The sequence below is a fragment of the Hyperolius riggenbachi genome, chromosome 9 (assembly GCF_040937935.1).
Source record: "Hyperolius riggenbachi isolate aHypRig1 chromosome 9, aHypRig1.pri, whole genome shotgun sequence".
Taxonomy (NCBI): Eukaryota; Metazoa; Chordata; class Amphibia; order Anura; family Hyperoliidae; genus Hyperolius; species Hyperolius riggenbachi.
Genome location: NC_090654.1, coordinates 36,188,872 through 36,211,529, shown reverse-complemented (window position 1 = coordinate 36,211,529; position 22,658 = coordinate 36,188,872). Strand labels below are relative to the sequence as shown.

At 49.4% G+C, this 22,658-nt stretch overlaps 1 protein-coding gene across 1 annotated transcript in view; it reads right to left on the bottom strand.

Moving 5' to 3' along the window:
* Nucleotides 1–3,342: 3,342 nt before the first annotated feature.
* The window catches only part of LOC137531554 (mothers against decapentaplegic homolog 6-like), a 32,288-nt gene continuing 12,972 nt past the window's right edge, over nt 3,343–22,658 (bottom strand). The window contains exons 2-5 of the mRNA XM_068251473.1: nt 18,450–18,517; nt 17,566–18,041; nt 6,814–6,930; nt 3,343–4,679 (exon numbers count right to left, since the gene is read on the bottom strand). Of these exons, the coding sequence (XP_068107574.1) occupies nt 4,144–4,679; nt 6,814–6,930; nt 17,566–17,986 (1,074 nt within the window). The 5' untranslated portion in view covers nt 17,987–18,041; nt 18,450–18,517 and the 3' untranslated portion in view covers nt 3,343–4,143. The remainder of the gene's footprint in view (nt 4,680–6,813; nt 6,931–17,565; nt 18,042–18,449; nt 18,518–22,658) is intronic.

Genomic DNA, 22,658 nt, shown 5'->3' with positions numbered 1-22,658 from the left:
CAAAATCAGTATAAATTGAATAGAAAAAGATGACTAAAAATGAAATGTTATAAACAGTCACTCCAAAAATTACTGAAGAATGAAAAATCTATGGATAAGACCGTTACAGTAGTCACCACTAGATGGCAGCAAAGGTCTGTGGTAAAACTACTTCCTTGAGTTGGACTGCTACAGGCAGAATACACTGTGTAAAACTGGCATTACAAATCGCAGAATATTATATCTGGGTTATATATGTCCACAGTGCTTGAGTTACAGGAGTACGACACCCGGAGGGGCTGATTGCCAAGGCATATCTAGCACAAAGACCATCAGAGAATGTGGGAATTTTGCCTGGATTTTATTAAATGCACCTGATAGTTGTGATGGGTTTGCAATTCTCTGCTGCCTCATGTTGGAATACATTGAGGGATGCTAAAGGCAGGGATCCAGGGGCGTATCTGGGTGACATAGCGCCTATGGCAAAATTGTGCCCCCCTCCCCCATCAGACCACCTTTTCCCATAATAACAGCTTCTTTTCATGCAATGATACAAGTCTACCCAGTATAGGTTGCTAGAGTTAACCCCCAAGTAAAAGTAACCAGAGGCAGCACCCTAGTATAGATAGCCAGAGGTAGTTCACCCAGTATAAGTAGACCCATGTTTACGTTGCCCTCCCAGTATATGTAGTTAGAGATGTCTCCCCAGTATAAGTAGGCTTCTTTAGCATAAGTGGTAAGAGTTATCCCCCCAGTATAAGTAGTCCCTCAGTATAGGTAATGAGAGGTTCCCCTCAGTATAACTAACCCCCCCAGTATAGATTTGGCAGGTGTCCCCCAGTATAAGTAGACCCCCCGGGATAGGTAGTGAGAGATGTCCTCCAGTATAAGAGCAGGTACAAATGCCTGAGAGGCATCCTTCAGTATGATGGTGAAGCTTGAGGGAGGAGGAGGCAGCCATGGTACCCATGGTGCTGTGGCGCCCATGGCACAAGCCATGCCTGCATCCCTCTAGATACGCCTCTGCAGGGGTCACACTTGCGTGAGAACAGCTGATTGTTGGCAACAGGGAATTATATGCGTTGTCCCCTCAAAAAAGACAAGACACAGAAACTTTATATCTCGCTTTTCTCCTGGTGGACTAAAAGCACTAGAGTTGCCGCCACTAGGGCGTGCTCAGTAGGCTGTAGCAGTGTAAGGGCTGGTTCTGAGTTTTTTTTAAACGCTTGTGGGGGGAAAACTGCTTGGCTAATGAAAGTGAATGGGATGGTGCACACCAGAGCGGTTCGTTTTTTCCCCAAACGCAAACTCGGGGGCTGCAGCATTTTTGCAGTTTTCTGAGGCTTTTCTGCCTCAATGTAAAGTACAGGAAAGTGGAAAATCGCTCTGAAAAGCGCTAGATCAGAGTGATTTTCCAGGCGTTTTTGTTACAGAAGCTGTTCAGTAACAGCTACAATATGTGAAGTTTGCTACACAAAAACGCTCCAAAAAACACTAGGCATGTTTAGAAAACCTCTAGGAATCGCTCTGAAAACCGCTTCAAAAACCACTAGCGTTTACAGATGCGCTAGCGGTTTTTGGTGTGCACTGGCCTTTAGGGAGTCTTGCCCAAGGTCTCCTCACTGAATAGGTGGTGGCTTACTGAACAGGAAAAGCCAAGATTCAAATACAGGTCTCCTGTGTCAGAGGCAGAGCCCTTACCCAGTACACTGTTCAGCCAAAAAAAGCCACAGGAAAATGCACATTGCTCCCACTGCACTGAGATTGTGCACTGGGAAGCATTGTGTGCCAAACCCCTGCCAAAAAGTTCACATCAGATTACCAAAAGGACCACAAGGGGGGGCCAAATCTACTACCTTGCCAATTACATCTTAATCCATCTCTGTGTTCTGACCTGAAGGGGGTGTGGCACAGATAAAGCTATGTGACATCACAGCCTGCAGCTCCAGCAGTCTGAGTGGATCCATCTGAAAATGGCGCCTGCGAATAATGGTGCATGGTGTTGCCGCTAATCCGTTTTCCGCTTATCGCTATTTAACGTTAAAGCCTTATTGTTATATAACGTTAAAGCCTTATTGTTATTTAGCATTAACACAAAGAACCCTCTCTGTACCTATCCCTAACCCCTAAACCCCCCCTGGTGGTGCCTAACCCTAAGACCACCCTGGTGGTGCCTAACCCTAAGACCCCCCTGGTGGTGCCTAACCCTAAGACCCCCCCCCCCCCCTGGTTGGTGCCTAACCCTAAGACCCCCCTGGTGGTGCCTAATCCTAACCACCTCCTGGTGGTGCCTAACCCTAACCACCACCCCTGGTGGTGCCTAATCCTAAAACCCCCTGGTGGTGCCTAACCCTAACCACCACCCCTGGTGGTGCCTAATCCTAAAACCCCCTGGTGGTGCCTAATCCTAAAACCCCCTGATGGTGCAGAATAAAGCCAGGAGAAACTCAGAAAAACAGGAATGTGGAGGAAACTAGGACTATGCAGCTGAGATAAAGAATAGGAGCAAACTCAGAATGAACAAGGTGCGGGTACAATAATATGACAGCAGCTCACATGATTTATGACTGCAGTATTCAGAGAAACTTGATTTCATCTTACGAAGGAGGATGGGAGCTGTAGATGGAACTCTCCTTGAGGTAGCCAAGAATGATCAGGGCCGATTTATACTTTCCAGCACCCAAGGCCCCCTGTCACCAACCACCCTTCCCCCTCTCCATTCTGTCCAACACCCTGACTAGTGACCACTGGGATCTGACAGCAGTGAGGGGGAGAGGAACTTTAGCAGAGCTGGTAATTCCTGTCTGTGATTGTGTGCATGAAAAAGCTCACCGAACTCAAGAGTTCTGCTACTGTAAACCCCTGGCACTTCTCACAGCAGCTTGTATGTCCCCACCCATCGTTCAGAGGATGAGATCATCATGTGACAGCAGATGCTGACTGCCACCACACAGACCAGGAAGTGAGAGAGATGCAGGGATCTCTGGAATTCAGGCAGAACAGAGCAAAACAGGAGAGATGATTTACTTTGACATATGACCTCTTATCTCTCCAAGTCCTGCGCCCTTCTGCTTTCTACCGCCCAATGCCATGGCCTTTGTAGCCTTCCAAGAAATCCGGCCCTGAGGATGATATTATGAATATAGTGGTTCCTGCGCACTGAAGATTGCGCAGGAGCTACTGAGCTCTGTAATAGACTAGGGCTGCCTGTTTTCTCTGTTTTTATGGACCAAAAAAATCTAGACAAAAATGCCTCCCTTCACTATTCTAGTGCGACCAATACCAGTAGTGACCCCATTTTGGTACTCCTTGTAATACTACCCCCATATGGACGGCATCTATTTTTCATGCATGGAGCAAAAAAAAGGGGGGAAGATTTATTTTTGATGAATCATCTGTAAATATACTGTCAGTTGACATCAGCCGCTATAGACTCGTCATGCTTATTATCGGCCGCCATGTTGGAAGTAATGATGATACTGGAGACAATTAGGGTTATATTCCTTTCAATGGAATTTGGATGAGGTGTACTCCATAGGATGGAGATAACAATCCAGTGGATGCATCAGCCTTGTGAGGGAGTCCATCAGATGACTTGTGTCAGGAATGATAGACGAGAAGCCATCAGCACTCTCTGAGGAACCCTTGAGATGATTCTGATTGGCTGTTGGCTGCTGAGGAGGACAATCCTGAATGAGGGCCTGTCTCACTGTCTACAGAAGAGGCCTCTTCATCTGTGATAGACTGATGACCCTCCGATTATCAGGAGATATTACAGGCTGTTATATAGGAACCAGCAACTAGACTGGAGTCTAACAGGCAATGCAGCATGTCTGCAAGAAATGATGAGACCAGTCAGTAAAAAGCAAAGAGAAAAAGAGAATGGAGAATGTCAGCTAAGGTCTGAGATAATTGTCGATACAATATGATTGAGCTTATAAAGTCATGAAGCCTGTCTGTAGGAAATTATAAAGCTTATCAGTAAAATGCACAGAAAATGGAAGAGGTTATTAAAATATGCAGATAATGCAGCATGTTAACATGGAATACCACTGCAGAAATGAAGGCCAGAGAACGAATTTAGAGGTTGATATTATCCCTCTGCTCCTCTTCTAGCTGCTCCTCAGGGGTGGTACAGACCTAGGACAGGCCAATCACAGCTGCTCATTTTGGGGTGCTCAGTAGAATCTCCAGCCAGCATGGACAGGATGTAATGAACTGGCGGGAGTAGCAGCCCCCCCAGCCTTTAGCGAAGCTGATCCGGACACTATGGGGGTCACATGGCCCCTCCCCCAGCACAGAACACCTTGAGAAACTTTCCGCTTGCTGAGAGTCAAACACCTTGATGGAGTAGCCAGGTAACAGCTTGTGCACCGCCTGCCCACGGGTGTTTACTGAAGCCAGGGTGGGCGAGTTGATAAAGATGGGGTGCTCGCTCCGATTGTACACCCACACTTCATCCTCCTCGTGACTCAGCATCAAACCCTGGCCGATCTTCTTGCGGGTGCGTCTCACGCTCTCGCTGCGGGTGTCCGAGCCCAGGAAGCCCAGGCAGAAGCCGCTGCCTTTGGGCACATCATGGAAGATGTGGACAGAAGGTTCCGTCACATTGTACAGTCGCCCCACGCGAGTCCGGTGCTCCCAGTACGCCAATTTACACCAATGGCCATCCTTGTGCGAACCCCGAGAGAGGGTGGTATCTGTGGGGAAAGAACAAAAGATTCATTAGAATCATATGACCTATAATGCATCATATCACTAGACTGTAAGCTCCTGGGGTGGGAGACTCATTATGCAAAGTAGATGTTGTCACTGGCAGATGACCATTGTCCTGCTGAACACCTAGGGAGTTTGTCAGTGCTTGCCCTCGGGGGGGGGGGGGGGGGGGGGGCGGGATGATTAGAAAGGGTGCTTGGTTTGGGCACCTAAGCTTTGTGATGTCATCTCACACTCAAGATAAAAGCTCTGGGTGCTAGGATTCAGCACTGGTGGATACAACAACAAATGGTCTTTCTTACTTCCAGTTAGTGTGTAGAGTCCAGTGTGGAGGGGTTAGGGTTACAGGGGGTGAAGTTAGCGTTCCAGTGATCTGCAAACTTGACTCTCCAGCTGTTAAGGAAATACAAGTCCCGCAATGCATTGTGGGAGTCTGACAGCCACAGTCATGATTCATAAAGGCAAATGCATTGTGGGACTTGTAGTTCCTTTGACTCTCCAGCTGTTAAGGAACTACAAGTCCCACAATGCATTGTGGGAGTCTGTCAGCCACAGTCATGATTCATAAAGGCAAATGCATAGTGGGACTTGTAGTTCCTTTGACTCTCCAGCTGTTAAGGAACTACAAGTCCCACAATGCATTGCAGGAGTCTGACAGGCACAGTCATGATTCATAAAGTCAAATGCATTGTGGGACTTGTAGTTCCTTAACAGCTGGAGAGCCAAGTTTGCAGATCACTGTGTTAGGCACCAAGAAGGGGTTAATGTTAGGCATGAGGCTAGGGTTGGGCATTAAGAATAGGTGAACATTATGGGGGTATTCGGGGCACCAGGAAGGGGTCAATGTTGAGAGGAGGTCGGGATTAGGAACCAAGAAGTGATTAACATTAGGGGGTGAGGTTAGAGTTACGCATCAGGAGGGGTTGATATCAGAATTTGGCATTAGGCAGGGGCATAGCTAGAAATCATGAAGCTCCACATCAAAACCTTGGTTGGTGCCAATCCCCCCAGTATTAAAGGAATACTTAAGGCAAAAAAAAAAATGATATTTACTCACCCGGGGCATCTCTCAGCCCCCTGAAGCTGGATGGTGCCCTCGCAGCCTCGCTCCGATCGTCCTGTCCCCGCTGGCGGCTACTTCCGGGATCGCCGACAGCTGCCGACAGGCTGGGAACGCGGCTGATTCTCCGCGTTCCCAGCCACGTTCCCAGCCTCTCGGCGGCTGTCGCCGAGCCCGGAAGTAGCCGCCGGCGGGGACAGGAGGATCGGAGCGGGGCTGCGAGGGCACCATCCAGCTTCAGGGGGCTGAGGGATGCCCCGGGTGAGTAAATATTATTTTTTTTTTTGCCTTAAGTATTCCTTTAAGTAGCCCTCCAGTATTGGTAGTCAGAAGTAACCATCAGTATTAAATATTCCCAGGTAGCCTTCCAGTGTAGACAACCCTCCACATTACAGGTAGCCTACTCGGTATGGGTAGCCCTCAGTATAGGTAGCCAGAGGTAGCCTCGCCCTCAGTATAGGTAGCCAGAGGTAGCCCCACCCTTAATATAGGTAGCCAGAGGTAGCCCCGCCCTCAGTATAGGTAGCCAGAGGTAGCCCCACCCTTAATATAGGTAGCCAGAGGTAGCCCCGCCCTCAGTATAGGTAGCAAAAGGTAGCCCCACCCTTAATATAGGTAGCCAAAGGTAGCCTCGCCCTCAGAATAGGTAGCAAAAGGTAGCCCTGCCCTCGGTATAGGTAGCCAGAGGTTGCCCTGCCCTCGGTATAGGTAGCCAGAGGTAGCGCCTCAGTATAGGTAGCCATTAGACTGCAAGCTTATGGGGATAGGGTGTATATTATGCCGTTGGCTGATGGTGTAATGGTTAAGGGCTCTGCCTCTGACACAGGAGACCTGGGTTCGAATCTCGGCTCTGCCTGTTCAGTTCAGTAGGAGACCTTTGGCAAGTCTCCCTAACACTGCTACTGCCAATAGAGCGCGCCCTAGTGGCTGCTGCTCTGTTCTGGCGCTTTGAGTCCGCAAGGAGAAAAGCGCAATATAAATGTTATTTGTCTTGTCTATTTGTCTATATTATACCAGAAGAATTTAAGCCACGGGGACAGAAGTCCACCTATCCTTACCATGTACACCACGGACATTGCAGTAGGTGCTGTCCTGATTGATAATGGACTGGAGAGGTTTGGACAATGCAGGCCTCAGGGTCTCTCTTGCCTTGTAGGATAACTGGACAGCTGGTTCTGAGAAGAGGAAAATCAAGGTGAGAAATAATTGTGTAACCCCAGCCACAGGTCAGTGTATATTGTCTTTATGCCCCCTTTCCCGCTACCCCCCTCCCCGACATTGTCAGTGAAACATCTTTCATCCTTGTAGAAATCAGCTCAGACGTAAGTTGGTTGGAGCCGTGGCAGTGCATCTAGCCTTCCTGAACATATTGTTCTTTTTCCTTCTCTCTTTGTTTCTCTCTGACAGTGAAATGAAACTCCATTTCCTGCACTTATAAAGTACTGACATCATATTGTGCAGCTCCCACAGAGAGTTCTGAACCAATCATGTTTCTTACTGTCCCTTACAGTGTGTCATCCCCACCAGGGCAGTTTCTAGGCTAAATTTCACCCAGTTCGAGAGTCAAAAAATTGCCCCCCCCCCCCCCAATCAAAGCTGCTAAGTGAAATCATGTCAAAAGGCTTCTTGAAACCAACTCACCATTTTTATTTTATTTTTAATTTTTTTACTCTGCGTCTGACCACCTGCCCAGGGAAAAAAAGAGTGACCCCCTCCGCCCCCTAGCCAGGGAGTCACAGTATGGTGGTCTGACCACCTGTCCAGGGAAAAAAAGTGTGACCCTCTCCCCCCCTAGCCAGGGAGTCACAGTCAGACCATGGTGGTTTGACCGTCAGACCACCATGGTCTGACTTTGACTCCCTGGCTGTGGGTGGTAGGGGGGTGCTCTTTTTGCCCTGGGCTGGTGGTCAGAGCCCACCATGGTCTGACTGTGACTCCCTGGCTGGGGAAGGGGGGTACTCTTTTTGCCCTGGGCTGGTTGGTGGTCAGACTCTGACCACCAGCCCAGGGCAAAAAGAGTGCCCCCCTACCCCCAGCCAGGGAGTCACACTGTTAGACCATCACCATGGTGGGTTCTGACCACCAGCCCAGGGCAAAAAGAGCGCCCCCCTCCCCCAGCAGCCACATCAGAAAGAGAGAGGCAGTGCTGTACATAGACTGCCTGCCTTACTGCCTACTTACCATGAGGTCCATCTCATGGCAGGTGGAACTGGAAGAAGGCGCCGGGCCAGGAACGGTGGGGGTCCGGGCAGGGGACCATGGAGGTGCTAGCGGGCAGCGGCAGCAAGGGCCAAGGCACCCACTAGCAGCAGTGGCAGCGAGGAGCCCGAGTCCAACTGGCCAAAAAGACTCCACCTTCTGGGGCTGGGCTCCGCCGCACACTGCTGCTGCACACAGGGGTGAGCCTGGGGTGCCTGGCACCTGGCAGCAAGATTTTCTCTGGCGCCTATGGGAGTGGTTAAATTAACCGCGCCCAACCACATAACCACACCCATGTCCTGCCTAATCACACCCACACCTTCCACCTCTTTACGCATGCATGTGGTACCCCATTCCTACCCCTCTTCCATGGGCTTGCTCCTGGCTGGCTTTGACTGCCTGGCAGTCTGCTAGTCTCTGGACTGACTCAGGTTGAGAGGCTCTGCGAGTGCGACGCAGTCACACACTGCGTATTTATGGCTGCCTGCGGCCACCGTACTCTCGCTCGCTGTCGTCGGCTCCTCCCCCCGCCAAGCCCAAGCGTGAGGTGGGCTGCCTGTATCTTTCCCGTTGCGCCGCGCAGCCTGCCAGTGTTGCCAACCTTTCACGTTATTTTTTACTGACAAATACCTAAAAATTTACTGACAAAAGATTATTTTTACTGACAAAATTTCCCCACTAAATGCACATAAGAGACAGCGTTTCACCAGTAAATGCACATAATAAGAGACCGCTTTTCACCAGTAAATGCACATAAGAGACCGCTTTTCACCAGTAAATGCACATAAGAGACCGCTTTTCACCAGTAAATGCACATAAGAGACAGCTTTTCACCAGTAAATGCACATAATAAGAGACTGCTTTTTACCAGTAAATGCACATAATAAGAGACTGCTTTTCACCAGTAAATGCACATAATAAGAGACAGCTTTTCACCAGTAAATGCACATAATGACAAACAGCCAGTTTCCCCAGTACATGTAGCCAGCCTGGACCCCCATTAGGCAGTGAGTGACAGGGAGCCCCTTTAGGCAGTGAGTGACAGGGAGCCCCTTTAGGCAGTGAGTGACAGGGAGCCCCTTTAGGCAGTGAGTGACAGGGAGCCCCTTTAGGCAGTGAGTGACAGGGAGCCCCTTTAGGCAGTGAGTGACAGGGAGCCCCTTTAGGCAGTGAGTGACAGGGAGCCCCTTTAGGCAGTGAGTGACAGGGAGCCCCTTTAGGAAGTGAGTGACAGGGAGCCCCTTTAGGAAGTGAGTGAGTGACAGGGAGCCCCTTTAGGAAGTGAGTGAGTGACAGGGAGCCCCTTTAGGAAGTGAGTGAGTGACAGGGAGCCCCTTTAGGAAGTGAGTGAGTGACAGGGAGCCCCTTTAGGAAGTGAGTGAGTGACAGGGAGCCCCTTTAGGAAGTGAGTGAGTGACAGGGAGCCCCTTTAGGAAGTGAGTGAGTGACAGGGAGCCCCTTTAGGAAGTGAGTGACAGGGAGCCCCTTTAGGAAGTGAGTGACAGGGACACCGGCGTACCTACCGGGGATGCGACCCCCTCAGCCGCAGGGGGGCCCGGGGCTGCTCTGGGGCCCGCTCACTGTGCGTGGGGGGAGCGCTGCTCTAGACCCCCCAGCAAGGTGCTCAACTGGCCGCAGCGTCAGACGCTGCGCCAGTTCATTCCCCGCAGCCCCGCTCCGGCAACCTGCATAGTCTCCGGCAGGCAGAGCAGGGCTACGGCAAGATGGCCGCCGAAGAAGCCCTACACTGGAGACTTTGTGTCTCTAGTACAGGGCTTCGGCGGCCATCTTGCCGTAGCCCTGCACTCTGCCTGTCAGCGCGGGAGATGTGCTGCAGGAGGACTCGGGGAGCTGCGAGCCAGATGCCGGGAGAGGAGAAGACTTCTGTCAGGTAAGTGAATTGTTTTTTTTCACAGGTGCATTTTTTTTTCTAGTGTCCGCTGCCTACATTGTGATTGTCAGGTGTCTGCTGCCCACATTATGATTTTCTGGTAACTGCTGCACACATTACGATTTTCTGGTAACTGCTGCCCACATTGCGATTTTCTGGTGAATGCTGCCCACATTGCGATTTTCTGGTGTCTGCTGCCCACATTGCGATTTTCTGGTCACTGCTGCCCACATTGCGATTTTCTGGTCACTGCTGCCCACATTGCGATTTTCTGGTGTCTGCTGCCCACATTGCGATTTTTAGGTGTCTGCTGCCCACATTGCGATTTTCTGGTGTCTGCTGCCCACATTACGATTTTCAGGTGTCTGCTGCCCACACTACGATTTTCTGGTCACTGCTGCCCACATTGCGGTTTTCTGGTCACTGCTGCCCACATTGCGATTTTCTGGTGTCTGCTGCTGCCCACATTGCGATTTTCTGGTCACTGCTGCCCACATTGCGATTTTCTGGTCACTGCTGCCCACATTGCGATTTTCTGGTGTCTGCTGCCCACATTGCGATTTTCTGGTGTCTGCTGCCCACATTGCGATTTTCAGGTGTCTGCTGCCCACATTATGATTTTCTGGTCACTGCTGCCCTCATTGCGATTTTCTGGTCACCGCTGCCCACATTGCGATTTTCTGGTGTCTGCTGCCCACATTACGATTTTCAGGTGTCTGCTGCCCACATTACGATTTTCTGGTGTCTGCTGCCCACATTACGATTTTCAGGTGTCTGCTGCCCACATTGCGATTTTCAGGTGTCTGCTGCCCACATTACGATTTTCAGGTGTCTGCTGCCCACATTGCGATTTTCTGGTGTCTGCTGCCCACATTGCGATTTTCTGATGTCTGCTGCCCACATTACGATTTTCTGGTGTATGCTGCCCACATTAGGATTTTCTGGTGACTGCTGCCCACATTGCGATTTTCTGGTGACTGCTGCCCACATTGCGATTTTCTGGTGACTGCTGCCCACATAAGGATTTTCTGGTGACTGCTGCCCACATTAGGATTTTCTGGTGTGTGCTGCCCACATTATGATATTCTGGTGACTGACTGCTGCCCACATTACGATTTTCTGGCCCACATTACGATTTTCTGTTGAACACTGCCCACGTTACGATTGTCTGGTGAATGCTGTCCATGTTACAATTTTCTGGTGAACGCTGCCCACATTACGATTTTCTGGTGAACTCTGCCCACATTACGATTTTCTGTCCCACATTACGATATTCTGGTGAACGCTGCCCACATTACGATTGTCTGGTGAATGCTGTCCACGTTACAATTTTCTGGTGACTGCTGCTCACGTTACGATTTTCTTGTGACTGGGTCCCACATTACGATTTTCTGGTGAACTCTGCCCACATTACGATTTTCTGGTGAACTCTGCCCACATTATGATTTTCTAAAGGCCCACATTACGATTTTCTGGTGAACTCTGCCCACATTACGATTTTCTGGCCCACATTACGATTGTCTGGTAAAATGCTGCCCACTTTACAATTAATTTACAGTGAAACGCTGCCCCATTATGATTATTTGGCACCTATGGGGGGGCCCCATCCAAATATTCGCAGGGGCCCAGTGATTTCTAGTTACGCCCCTGGACAGGGAGTACCTTTAGGAAGTGAGTGACAGGGAGCCCCTTTAGGAAGTGAGTGACAGGGAGCCCCTTTAGGAAGTGAGTGACAGGGAGTACCTTTAGGAAGTGAGTGACAGGGAGCCCCTTTAGGAAGTGAGTGACAGGGAGTACCTTTAGGAAGTGAGTGACAGGGAGCCCCTTTAGGAAGTGAGTGACAGGGAGTACCTTTAGGAAGTGAGTGACAGGGAGCCCCTTTAGGAAGTGAGTGACAGGGAGCCCCTTTAGGAAGTGAGTGACAGGGAGTACCTTTAGGAAGTGAGTGACAGGGAGCCCCTTTAGGAAGTGAGTGACAGGGAGTACCTTTAGGAAGTGAGTGACAGGGAGCCCCTTTAGGAAGTGAGTGACAGGGAGCCCCTTTAGGAAGTGAGTGACAGGGAGTACCTTTAGGAAGTGAGTGACAGGGAGCCCCTTTAGGAAGTGAGTGACAGGGAGTACCTTTAGGAAGTGAGTGACAGGGAGCCCGTTTGAGCAGTAAGTGACAGGGAGCCCCCAGCCGCCGCTCCCGCTCCCGCTCCCCCCTTACCTTGCAGACCTCAGGATCAGCGGCGACCCGACCAGTACCGGCGGGCGCCGGACGCAACCGCTCTATATGCGGAAGTGATGTCACTTCCGCATAGTGCGGGCGCTGGGTCCTAGCGCCCGCACGATTGGTCGCCGCCTGATCGAGGTCTGAGTGAGGCGCCAGGAGGGAGGGAGGGGGAGCAGTGGCGGCGGCCACAGGGACGGCCTGGCGCCCCCCAATCTGTCACTCATCGGCGCCCCGTTCAGCAGAACCGGCTGAACGGGGCAAGAAACGGCCCTGATCCCCACCAAACTCTAGGACATGGGCGTCACTACAGGGAAGCAGCCCTTGCGACTGCAGGGGGGCTCAGAGGTGAGGAGGGAGGGGCCTCAACTACTAACCTTCCCTCCCTCTGATTCTCCAGATCAGGTGTTTTCATGCCTACACATGTTGTGGGTGTGAAGATTCTGACGGCCACAGTTGTATTTTAACCTTTATAAGCCGGGACCCCAGGCTGTGAGGGTCACCAAGGGGAGGCAAGGAAGGTTTGTGAACACATTAGGGCCCCATCAATGTTCTGCAAGGGTGCCTCATGATTTGTAGTTACGCCCCTGCACTAGCGCCATTTTGTGGGGAATTCTTTATTTTTATCTGGTAAACAAGTATTAGGGATGCTAACCAGGCAATCCAAAAGTTAAAATCACTATTACTTTTCTTGTTGATAAATGATCATTCCCCAGTTTACCTGACTCTTGTTTGGTACACACAAACTTTGGTACACAAAAAGGAAGTTGCAGGGCATTCTGGGTTGTCCTTTTTTGCTTCTCTACTTTCCCCTCAGACTTAACTAATGCAGCCTGATTGGCTGAAGCCTCTTTCCCTCCTGTTTTCCCCTCCCACACCTCTGTTCCTCTCTGATTGGCCAATATTTCTCATGATGAGACAATGCACTTTCTATAGTGAAGGGCGGGCAAATCAGGAAGAGGAGAGTAAGGGAGGAAATGACATCAGGATTGGCTTCAAAATAGCCACAGCTAAAATGGGAAATGCTAAGAAGGATTTTATCTTTTTTTTAAATGTAGAAATATCACTAAAATCAAAATGTGGTCAGTGCAATACATATTGTTATGTAAGTAGAATAAGTATTTATCTACTTAGATATGTGTTTTTTTCTGAGATAGTATGACTGACAGCTCCTCTTTAACTTGCTATGGAGACTAGGATGTCTGACTTGGTGCAGTTTTTCAGCCACTCTAGTGAAGGTCAAATAACTTGATTTATTGTATTTAAAAAAATATATGGAGTAGTCTCTTTTGTTGCTCCATCCCAGTGGCGTAGCAATGGGGGATGCAGCAGACTGTGCCAGGGCCCTTGGAACAAGAGGTCCGTTCTTCAACCACTGTATTGGCTGTTCATTGGTGCCATGTTGTTAAAGGGTACCTTAAAGAGGAACTCCAGTGAAAATAATGTAATTAAAAAGTGCTTCATTTTTACAATAATTATGTATAAATGATTTAGTCAGTGTTTGCCCAAATTGAAAATCTTTCCTCTCCCTGATTTACATTCTGAAATTTACCACAAGATTACATTTTTGCTGCTGGCAGGTGATGTCAGTGACAGGAGATGCTGCTTGCTTTTTTGGCAGTTGGAAACAGCTGTAAACAGTAAAACAGTTATTTCCCACAATGCAATGAGGTTCACAGACAGGAAACTGCCAGGACCATGGTCCTGACATCACACTGTGGGAGGGGTCTCACCACAATATCATACAGACCCCCCAATGATCCGTTTGAGAAAAGGAATAGATTTCTCATGGGAAAGGGGGTATCAGCTACTGATTGGGATGAAGTTCAATTCTTGGTCATGGTTTCTCTTTAAGTGAATCTAAGGTGCCCAGTGTAACTTACCTGGGGAATTCCCTCGCTCTCATTGTGGTCTCATCCGTTCAGCTGCTGTGTCCCTCTGAAAGCTGGCTGACTGAGCCCGTCACTGGCTACTGCGCCTGCATGGCCATGGCATTTACGCTCCCATAGCCTAGAGCGTTTGACGCATGTGCAGTAGCAATTTTTACGGACTGCGCAAGTGCAAAACGCTTCTGGCCACAAGAGTTTGATCGAGGAGGCGTGCATGGATCAGCACAGAATGGGGGACCAGAAGGACTACAGGGGGCTAGAAGATGCCCTAGGTAATTTACACTGGACACCTAAGGTTTCCTTTAATGGTCACCTCTAGTAGTGTGCTGTATACAGGGGCGGGCTGACAACTCATGGGGCCCCCGGGCAATAGGAGATTATGGGGCCCCCATACCAGTGTTTCCCACCTTTCACGTTATATTTTTACAGACTAAGATATAATCATTTATTGACAACAGTAAATATGTTATATTGAGATATCGTACAGTGACAAAAATCCCTGGTCACGCAACAGAATGTGGGCGTGGTCATGGGTGGGGCAAAATATACATGACCTTAGCAGTGGTGTAAAAGGTCTGCCGGGGAAGTCTGAACTCTGCCATAGTGTTTCCCCCCAAAATACATGTAATCTGACAGCATTTCACCAAAAATCCATGCAATTTGGCAGAGGTTCCTCCAAAATACAGATAATATGGCAGTCTTTTCCCCAAAATAGACGTTATCTGGCAGCAGCGGTTCCCCCAAATACACATAATTTGGCAGCGGATCACCCAAAATACATGTAGCAGCAGTGGTTCCCCCAAAATACACAGAATCTGGAAGCAGCAGTTCCCCCATTATACACAATCTGGCAGCGGTTCCCCAAAAATACACATAATCTGGCAGCTGTTTCTCAAAATACACTTAATCTGAGAGCAGCAGTTCCCCAAAAATAGTTAATCTGGCAGCAGTTCCGCCAAAATAGGTGCCCCCAGTATAGGTAACCAGGTCAAAAGGTATCCCCAGTGGAAGTATCCAGGTCTATAGGTTTTCCCAGTGCAGGTATCCAGGTCTATAGGTGTCCCCAGTATAAGTAGCCTAATCTACAGGTGTCCCCAGAATAGATAACCAGGTCTATAGATGTCCCCATTTAAGATAGCCAGGTCTATAGGTGTCTCCTGTATAGATAGCCAGGTCTTTAGGTGTCCCCAGTATATGTAGCCAGGTGTATAGGTGTCCCCAGTATAGCCAGGTCTATAGGTGCCCCCAGTATATGCAGCCAGGTGTATAGGTGCTCCCAGTATATGCAGCCAGGTGTATAGGTGCCCCCAGTATATGCAGCCAGGTGTATAGGTGCCCCCAGTATATGCAGTCAGATGTATAGGTCTCCCCAGTATAGCCAGGTGTATAGGTCTCCCCAGTATAGCCAGGTGTATAGGTCTCCCCAGTATATGCAGCCAGGTGTATAGGTGTCCCCAGTATAGCCAAGTTTATAGGTGCCCCCAGTATATGTAGCTAGGTCTATAAGTGCCCCCAGTATATGTAGTCAGGTGTATAAGTGCCCTCAGTATATGCAGCCAGGTGTATAGATCTCCCCAGTATATGCAGCGAGGTGTATAGGTCTCCCCAGTATAGCCAGGTCTGTAAGTGCCCCCAGTATATGCAGCCAGGTGTATAGGTCTCCCCAGTATATGCAGCCAGGTGTATAGGTCTCCCCAGTATAGCCAGGTCTGTAAGTGACCCCAGTATATGTAGCCAGGTGTATAGGTCTCCCCAGTATATGCAGCCAGGTGTATAGGTGTCCCCAGTATAGCCAGGTTTATAGGTGCCCCCAGTATTTGTAGCTAGGTCTATAAGTGCCCCCAGTATATGTAGTCAGGTGTATAAGTGCCCCCAGTATATGCAGCCAGGTGTATAGGTCTCCCCAGTATATGCAGCCAGGTGTATAGGTCTCCCCAGTATAGCCAGGTCTATAGGTGCCCTCAGTATATGTAGCTTGGTCTATAAGTGCCCCCAGTATAAGCAGCCAGGCTTGTAGGTGTCTCCAGGAGGGGAGACAGCCAGTGAAGGAGGGCGATGGGCATAGCAGCGGAGAAGGGGGGAAGTTCCCCCCCCCTTCTCTCACCTTGGGGCCCCCCTTCCTGGCTGTCCCCTCCGTAATCTGTAATGTGTCGGACAGCTGGAAGCGGCTGACAGCAGGCGGAGACTTACCGCTGTTCAGCCACCGGAGGCATCGCTGATCTGTGTGCAGCTAGTCTGGGCCCCTGGCTGTATACTGTATATGCTATGAATAGTGGTATTTATAGTGGTACTCAGTGATAATCATTGACTGCACTGTCCTTGGTAGATTTTGGTGCTCTGTGTCAATTGCTGTGAACAGAATGCTTGAGGAGGCTCAGTGTAAAATATGCACACTAAGGCCCCTAGCTACACTACACTTAGCTACACTATCTCCGACATCAGACCTAACCTTGAAAATGCCATTACCGGACATAGGATTGGAAAAGGGTTAATGTTGCTCCCTTAAAGAGGATCTGTAACGTTAAAAAATTCCCCTGGGGGGTACTCACCTCGGTAGGGGTAAGCCTCTGGATCCTATCCAGGCTTCCCCATCCTCCTGTGTCCCACAGTGGTCTCGTTGCAGCACACTGAACAGCTGGCATGTAAATATTTACCTTCCCGGCTCCAGCGCAGGCGCAGTAGTGGCTCTCCGCTCGGAAATAGTCGATCCCAGTCGAGTCCGCTCTACTGCGCAGGCGCAAGTCTCCTGCGCAGTAGAGCGGACCAGACTGAGATCGACTATTTCCGCCTATTTCAGAGTGGAGAGCTGCAACAGCGCCCCCGCTGGAACAGGGAAAGGTAAATATTGCACAGCTTGACAAATTGTCGGTTGTGCATTCAGTGGGCTGCAGCGAGACCGCCGTGGGACGGAGGAGGACGGGGGAAGCCTCGATAGGATCCAGTTAGAGGCTTCCCCCTACCGAGGTAAGTACCCCCCCAAGGGTAACTTTTTTTCATTACAGAGTCTCTTTATTATTATTATTGATTTATAAAGCGCCAACATATTCCGTGGCGCTGTACAAAGTAAGGAACTTTAAAGGAAAACTATCAATACCCAAGTGTTCTAAAATGACAATGTACAAATAATGTCTAAGTAGCTGTGTAAACATTTTCCTACTTTTCATATTAAATATCAGAGGCAAAAGCTGCAATTCATTGTGTATAGGTTGTAGCAGTACTGGAACAATTCATTGGCGAAGGGGTGCTTCAGTTTTACACTGCCCGTGCTGTTTTTTGCATGGGGTGAGACTACAGAGTTATATAAAGCTGCGGTGTCAGATTTCACACACTATTACAAACAAGAAACATTTCCTTTGCTCTCGTGCAGATAGCTCAGTCAGAGAGACAGGCAGCTGCAGTCACATACAGGGTTAACACAGATGTAGTGTGAGGGATTCCCCCTCCCCTCATGATTTACTGGCCCAGTTTTGTGTGAAAGTATTTAGATAACAGTAAACAAAGATGTAAGCAGTGAAATGTATTCACCAGCACTTAGCAAACCATGCCTATCTGAATTGAAAAAAAAATGTTAATCCATAGTGTTCCTTAAATTTGCTCAGCTTTATAGTCTTCCGCATACCTGGTGACAGCAGACGGCTGAAGTGATATGGATTACAGCAGACAGATGTGCCTTCCCCCCTCTTCCGCCAGTAATTTTCACACTGGATCAGCCTCTTCAGCTCAGAGGCTCCGCGTAGGTCAGGCCATCGGTACAGCTTACACAGGAGGACTTGTGGAGGCGGAGCTTGCTTCCCAGACCTCGCGTCCAATGGGAACCAGACGCAGCCGCTATCCCATCGTCCTTTGCTCTCCACCGCTTCAGCCAACTGCCACAGCTGCTCATCTTTCAGCTTCTTTAAGAGTTGGTGGACTGCCGGCCGCAGGGCATTTTGAAGGTCCTCGGGGCTGGGGGCTGCCCCTTCCCCCGGACCCCGGCAATACGTGGTGCAGCGCTGCCTCCAAAGTTGCCTGGCAGAGAGAGACCGTCGAGAACGGAACATAAGACGAAGGCGGTCACCGCGCAGAACCCGGGCGCTCAGCACCGGCCAAGAGAACCTGTAAGCCAAGATGAGACAGATCCAATCAGAAAGGAACAAAACTTTTTAACAGTCCACCACGCTAGCCAGGGGCGTAACTACAATTCACGGGGCCCCAGAACAAAAATAGGGGCCCCCCTAATGTACACACCCGTTCCCTTGCCTCACTATGGTGCTCTTCATGGCCCTAGGGCCCATCTCACAAGGGTTACAAAACAAGTGTGGCCATTATGATCTTCAGACCCATAACAAGTGTAGCCAGCAAACACCTGATCTGAAGTATAGTGCCCTGTATCGGAGGAAGGGAAGGGTAGTGGCTGGGGCCCCAAAATAGCTCTAGGCCCCCCTGCTTTCGCAGGGTCTGCTCCCCTCTAGTTACGCCCCTGAGGCTAGCAACATCATATAAAATTGTGACCGGTACACTTACTTTGTGAGTCAGGCGTTATGAGAAAAACTGTGACAATCCTCCATCTTTAAAGCAAAATCTCCATCTACCTGTACAGAAAACATACAACATATATAAATAAGAAGCTCCTCTACATTTTGTGGAAGTTCCACCCAAAATTACAGCACTGGTTTTGGGCCACAAGTCAAATCACCAGTTACCTTCCCTGAGACCCTCCACTAGCTCTGATCCCTGCATTGTTACTGGTTCAAAACTGTAGATCAGGGGTCTCAAACTGGCGGGCCGCAGGCCATCTGCGGCCCTCGTTACATTGATTTGCGGCCCGCGCCGGCAAGACACTGAAGCGACTACTTTTGTTTGCTTCAGTGCTCCCATAGTTAATCCGCCTGTCCCCGCCGCAAAATGAGGGCTACAGAGCCCCCAATTCCCCCAGGGGGCAATTCGCCTGCATTTCCTGGAAGGGGCAGAGCTTTCAGCTTCAGCTCTGCCCCTCCTGACGTCAATCGCGGCGGATCGCCGCCTCTGCCCGCCCCTCTGTGAAGGAAGAGTGAGAGGGGTGGGCAGAGGCGGCGATCCGCCGCGATTGACATCAGGAGGGGCAGAGCTGAAGCTGAAAGCTCTGCCCCTTCCAGGAAATGCCGGACAGATTGTCTCCCGGGGGAATTGGGGGCTCTGCAGCCAGGGGCGGCGCCACGCTGGGGCTTACCCAGGCTTCAGCTCCGGCTGGCACATCATTAGCCCCTATTGAAGCCCCCCGGAAGCTCAGCTAGACAGCCAGGCAGAGGCATGCAGGACTCGGAACTTAAGTCGGAACTCCGACGAGACAAGGTGGGTGCAGGGTGCGGTGGGTAGGTGGGTGGGTGTCCTCCTGACTCCTGTCCTGTAGCCAGCCAACTTCCAAATTGTTTTTTTTGCCCTCCTGTGCTGAGCGGCCTAGCACCACCACCAACCACCATCATGCCTGCCTGACTCTGAGTGAGCACTCCCCTGGACTGGTAACGCTGTCTCTTATGTGCATTTACTGGGACAACGATGTCTCCTATATGCATTTACTGGGGTAACGCTATCTGTCATTACGAGCAGTAACTGGTGAAAAGCTGTCTCTTATGTGCATTTACTGGTGAAACGCTGTATGTCATGATGTGCATTTACTTCATATTTTTTTATGCAACTACATTAGTTAGCCCCGCCCAAATGATGTCATGACCACGCCCATTTTGCGGCCCAGCCTCATCCTGACTTTGCCTCCTGCGGCCCCCAGGTAAATTGAGTTTGAGACTCCTGTAGATAGAGGTTTAAACAAAGATAGCAATTTTTATGCTGGTACTATGTGGATAGTATTTAAAATCAACTTTTCTTTTCGACCTAAGCAGATATTGCATCCGTTAAGTTTTTAAGTTAAAGCCGACCTGAACTCAGAACTTCCTCTCTGCTCCTAAAAGATAAGTAACAGCATAATAACCTTTAAAGAAAAACATTTATTTGTGCATGGTGGTGTAGTGGTTAGCACTCTTGCCTTGCAGTGCTGGGTCCCTGGTTTGAATCCCAGCCAGGTCAACACCTGCAAGGAATTTGTATGTATGTTCTCCTCGTGTCTGCGTGGGTTTCCTCCAGGCACTCCCAAAAACATACAGATAAGTTAATTGGCTTCCCCCTAAATTGGCCCTACATACATACATAGACATATATGACTATGGTAGGGTCTACATTGTGAGCCCCTCTGAGGGACAGTTAGTGACAAGACAATATACTCTGTTCAGCGCTGCGTAATATGTCGGCGCTATATAAATATTTAAAGGGAACCTAAACTGAGAGGGATATGGATGTTTCCTTTTAAACAATACCAGTTGCCTGGCAGTCCTGCTGATCTCTTTGGCTGCAGTAGTGGCTGAATCACACACCTGAAACAAGCATGCAGCTAATCAAGTCTGACTTCAGTCAGAGCACCTGATCTGCATGCTTGTTGAGGGGCTGTGGCTAAAAGTATTAGAGACACAGGATCAGCAGGAGTGTCAGGGCGACTGGTATTACCATATCCTTCTCAGTTTACGTTCCCTTTAAATTTAAATCAATAAATACAGCTGATACAAATCCTGCAATAAATCTACAGTGTGTCTACTTCCTGCTTCCATTGAAGCAGACATACGGTTAACACCCTGTGGTTACAAATTAGCTGATCTGCCAAGGCAGCCAGCTGACACAGCGGAGAGATCACAGTTAAAGGGGAACTGAAGAGAGAGGTATATGGAGGCTGTCATGTTTATTTCCTTTTAATCAATACCAGTTGCCTGGCAGCCCTGCTGGTCTATTTCTCTGCAGTAGTATCTGATTAAAACCAGAAACAAGCATGCAGCTAGTCTTGTCAGATCAGACTTATAAGTCTGAACCACTGAAACACCTGATCTGCTGCATGCTTGTTCAGGGGTTATGGCTAATAGTATTAGAGGCAGAGGATCAGCAGGGCTGCCAGGCAACTGGTATTGTTTAAAAGGAAATAAACATGACAGCCTCCATATACCTCTCTCTTCAGTTCCCCTTTAAGGCTCATACACACATCAGACCATAGTCTTTGGAAAATGCAAGATCACAGACCAATTTTACCCCCTTCCATGTAGTATTAGACCATACCTACACAGTCTATTCTATGGAGCTGAACTCCCCATCAGACAGAAATCTTTGCAAGATGCTGCACACACAGATGCTGTACACATTCAAAAGATCGGTATCTGCAAAAGATCTGTTCCTGCAAAATGCATTCATAGTCTATGATATCTGCAGATCCTCATACACACCTTGTTTAACAGACATTCATCTGCAGATCAGATCCACCAGGATGGATTTTCAGATCTGCAGATGATTGTCTGATCTGCAGATGAATGTCCATTAAACAAGGTGTGTATGATGATATGCAGATCTCATAGACATTTGCAGGAACGGATCTTTGGCAGGAACAGATCTTTTGCAGATAATGATCTTTTGTGTCTGTACAGCATCTGTGTGTGCAGCATCTTGCAAAGATTTTTTTCTGATGGGGAGTTCAGCTCCATAGAAAAGACTGTGTAGAGTATGGCTCTCATACTACATGAAGGGTGGTAAGATTTGTCGGTGATCTTTCATTTTCCAAAGACTATGGTCTGATGTGTGTATGAGCCTTTACAGTGGTGATTAGACACAGATGAGGGGGGATTAGACAGGCTAAAGGTCCGTACACACGCCGGACTTTAGGCAACGACGGATCCGTCGTTGCCTCCCGCTGGGTGGGCGTGTCAGCGACAGTCCGGCGTGTGTACGCTCTGTCGTCAGACTGATACGGCTGTTTCTGAGCGATCCGCCCGGCGGATCGCTCAGAAACAGCCGTATCAGTCTGACGACAGAGCGTACACACGCCGGACTGTCGCTGGCACGCCCACCCAGCGGGAGGCAACGACGGACCCGTCGTTGCCTAAAGTCCGGCGTGTGTACGGACCTTAAACTCTCTATATACCTACAGGGTGCATTTCTTTATGTTTTCCTTCTGTCCTGTGCAAGAGTTCAGGTCCACATTAACTTTTAAACGTGGAATTTAGGATCTCTCCAGTGCCAGCCAGAGTCCTATTTGTGGTTGATTAAACAAAGGGTCTTATCTTTCTGTCACAAATTAGCAAACTCCCTTTTTGCTTGTTCTGTTGTTAAAAGGAACTCGAGGTGAGTGACCTATGAAATATTTATTTCCTTTTCCCTATTTATTTATTTCCTTTAAACAATACCAGTTGCCTGGCAGTCCTGCTGAGCTTTTCCTATGCCTCCATGGCAGCACTACGGGTATTGGTTCCACCCCCAATACCCCCCAGGACAATTATCTATAAAAGTGTAACTGCCCCTCCCATCCGTGTCTTTTTTTCCTGTCCCTCACCTCACAGGACTGTCGCAGGAGATTCCTGCAGATTACTTTATTTTTCCCCCTTACCGGCTGCATCAGGTAGCCTTCCGCGCAGGTTGCCTCCCCTGCTGCGTTGCCACCTCACAAGGTCTGTAAATCAGTCCGGCTGGTGGGGACCCCGTTCTGCTGGTCTTGGGGGTCCACTCTACTCCCAGGCGTATCCGCACTAAAATTGTGCAATGGAGTAATGGGAGCTTGTAATTCTGTATGCCGCTCTTCGGTGTGGCTGGCGTGGGCATCCCTTCCTCCCTTTCCTCCCTCTGCTATACCGGAGTCGGCGTGCGCTCCAGGACACGCTCTGTGCGCCTCAC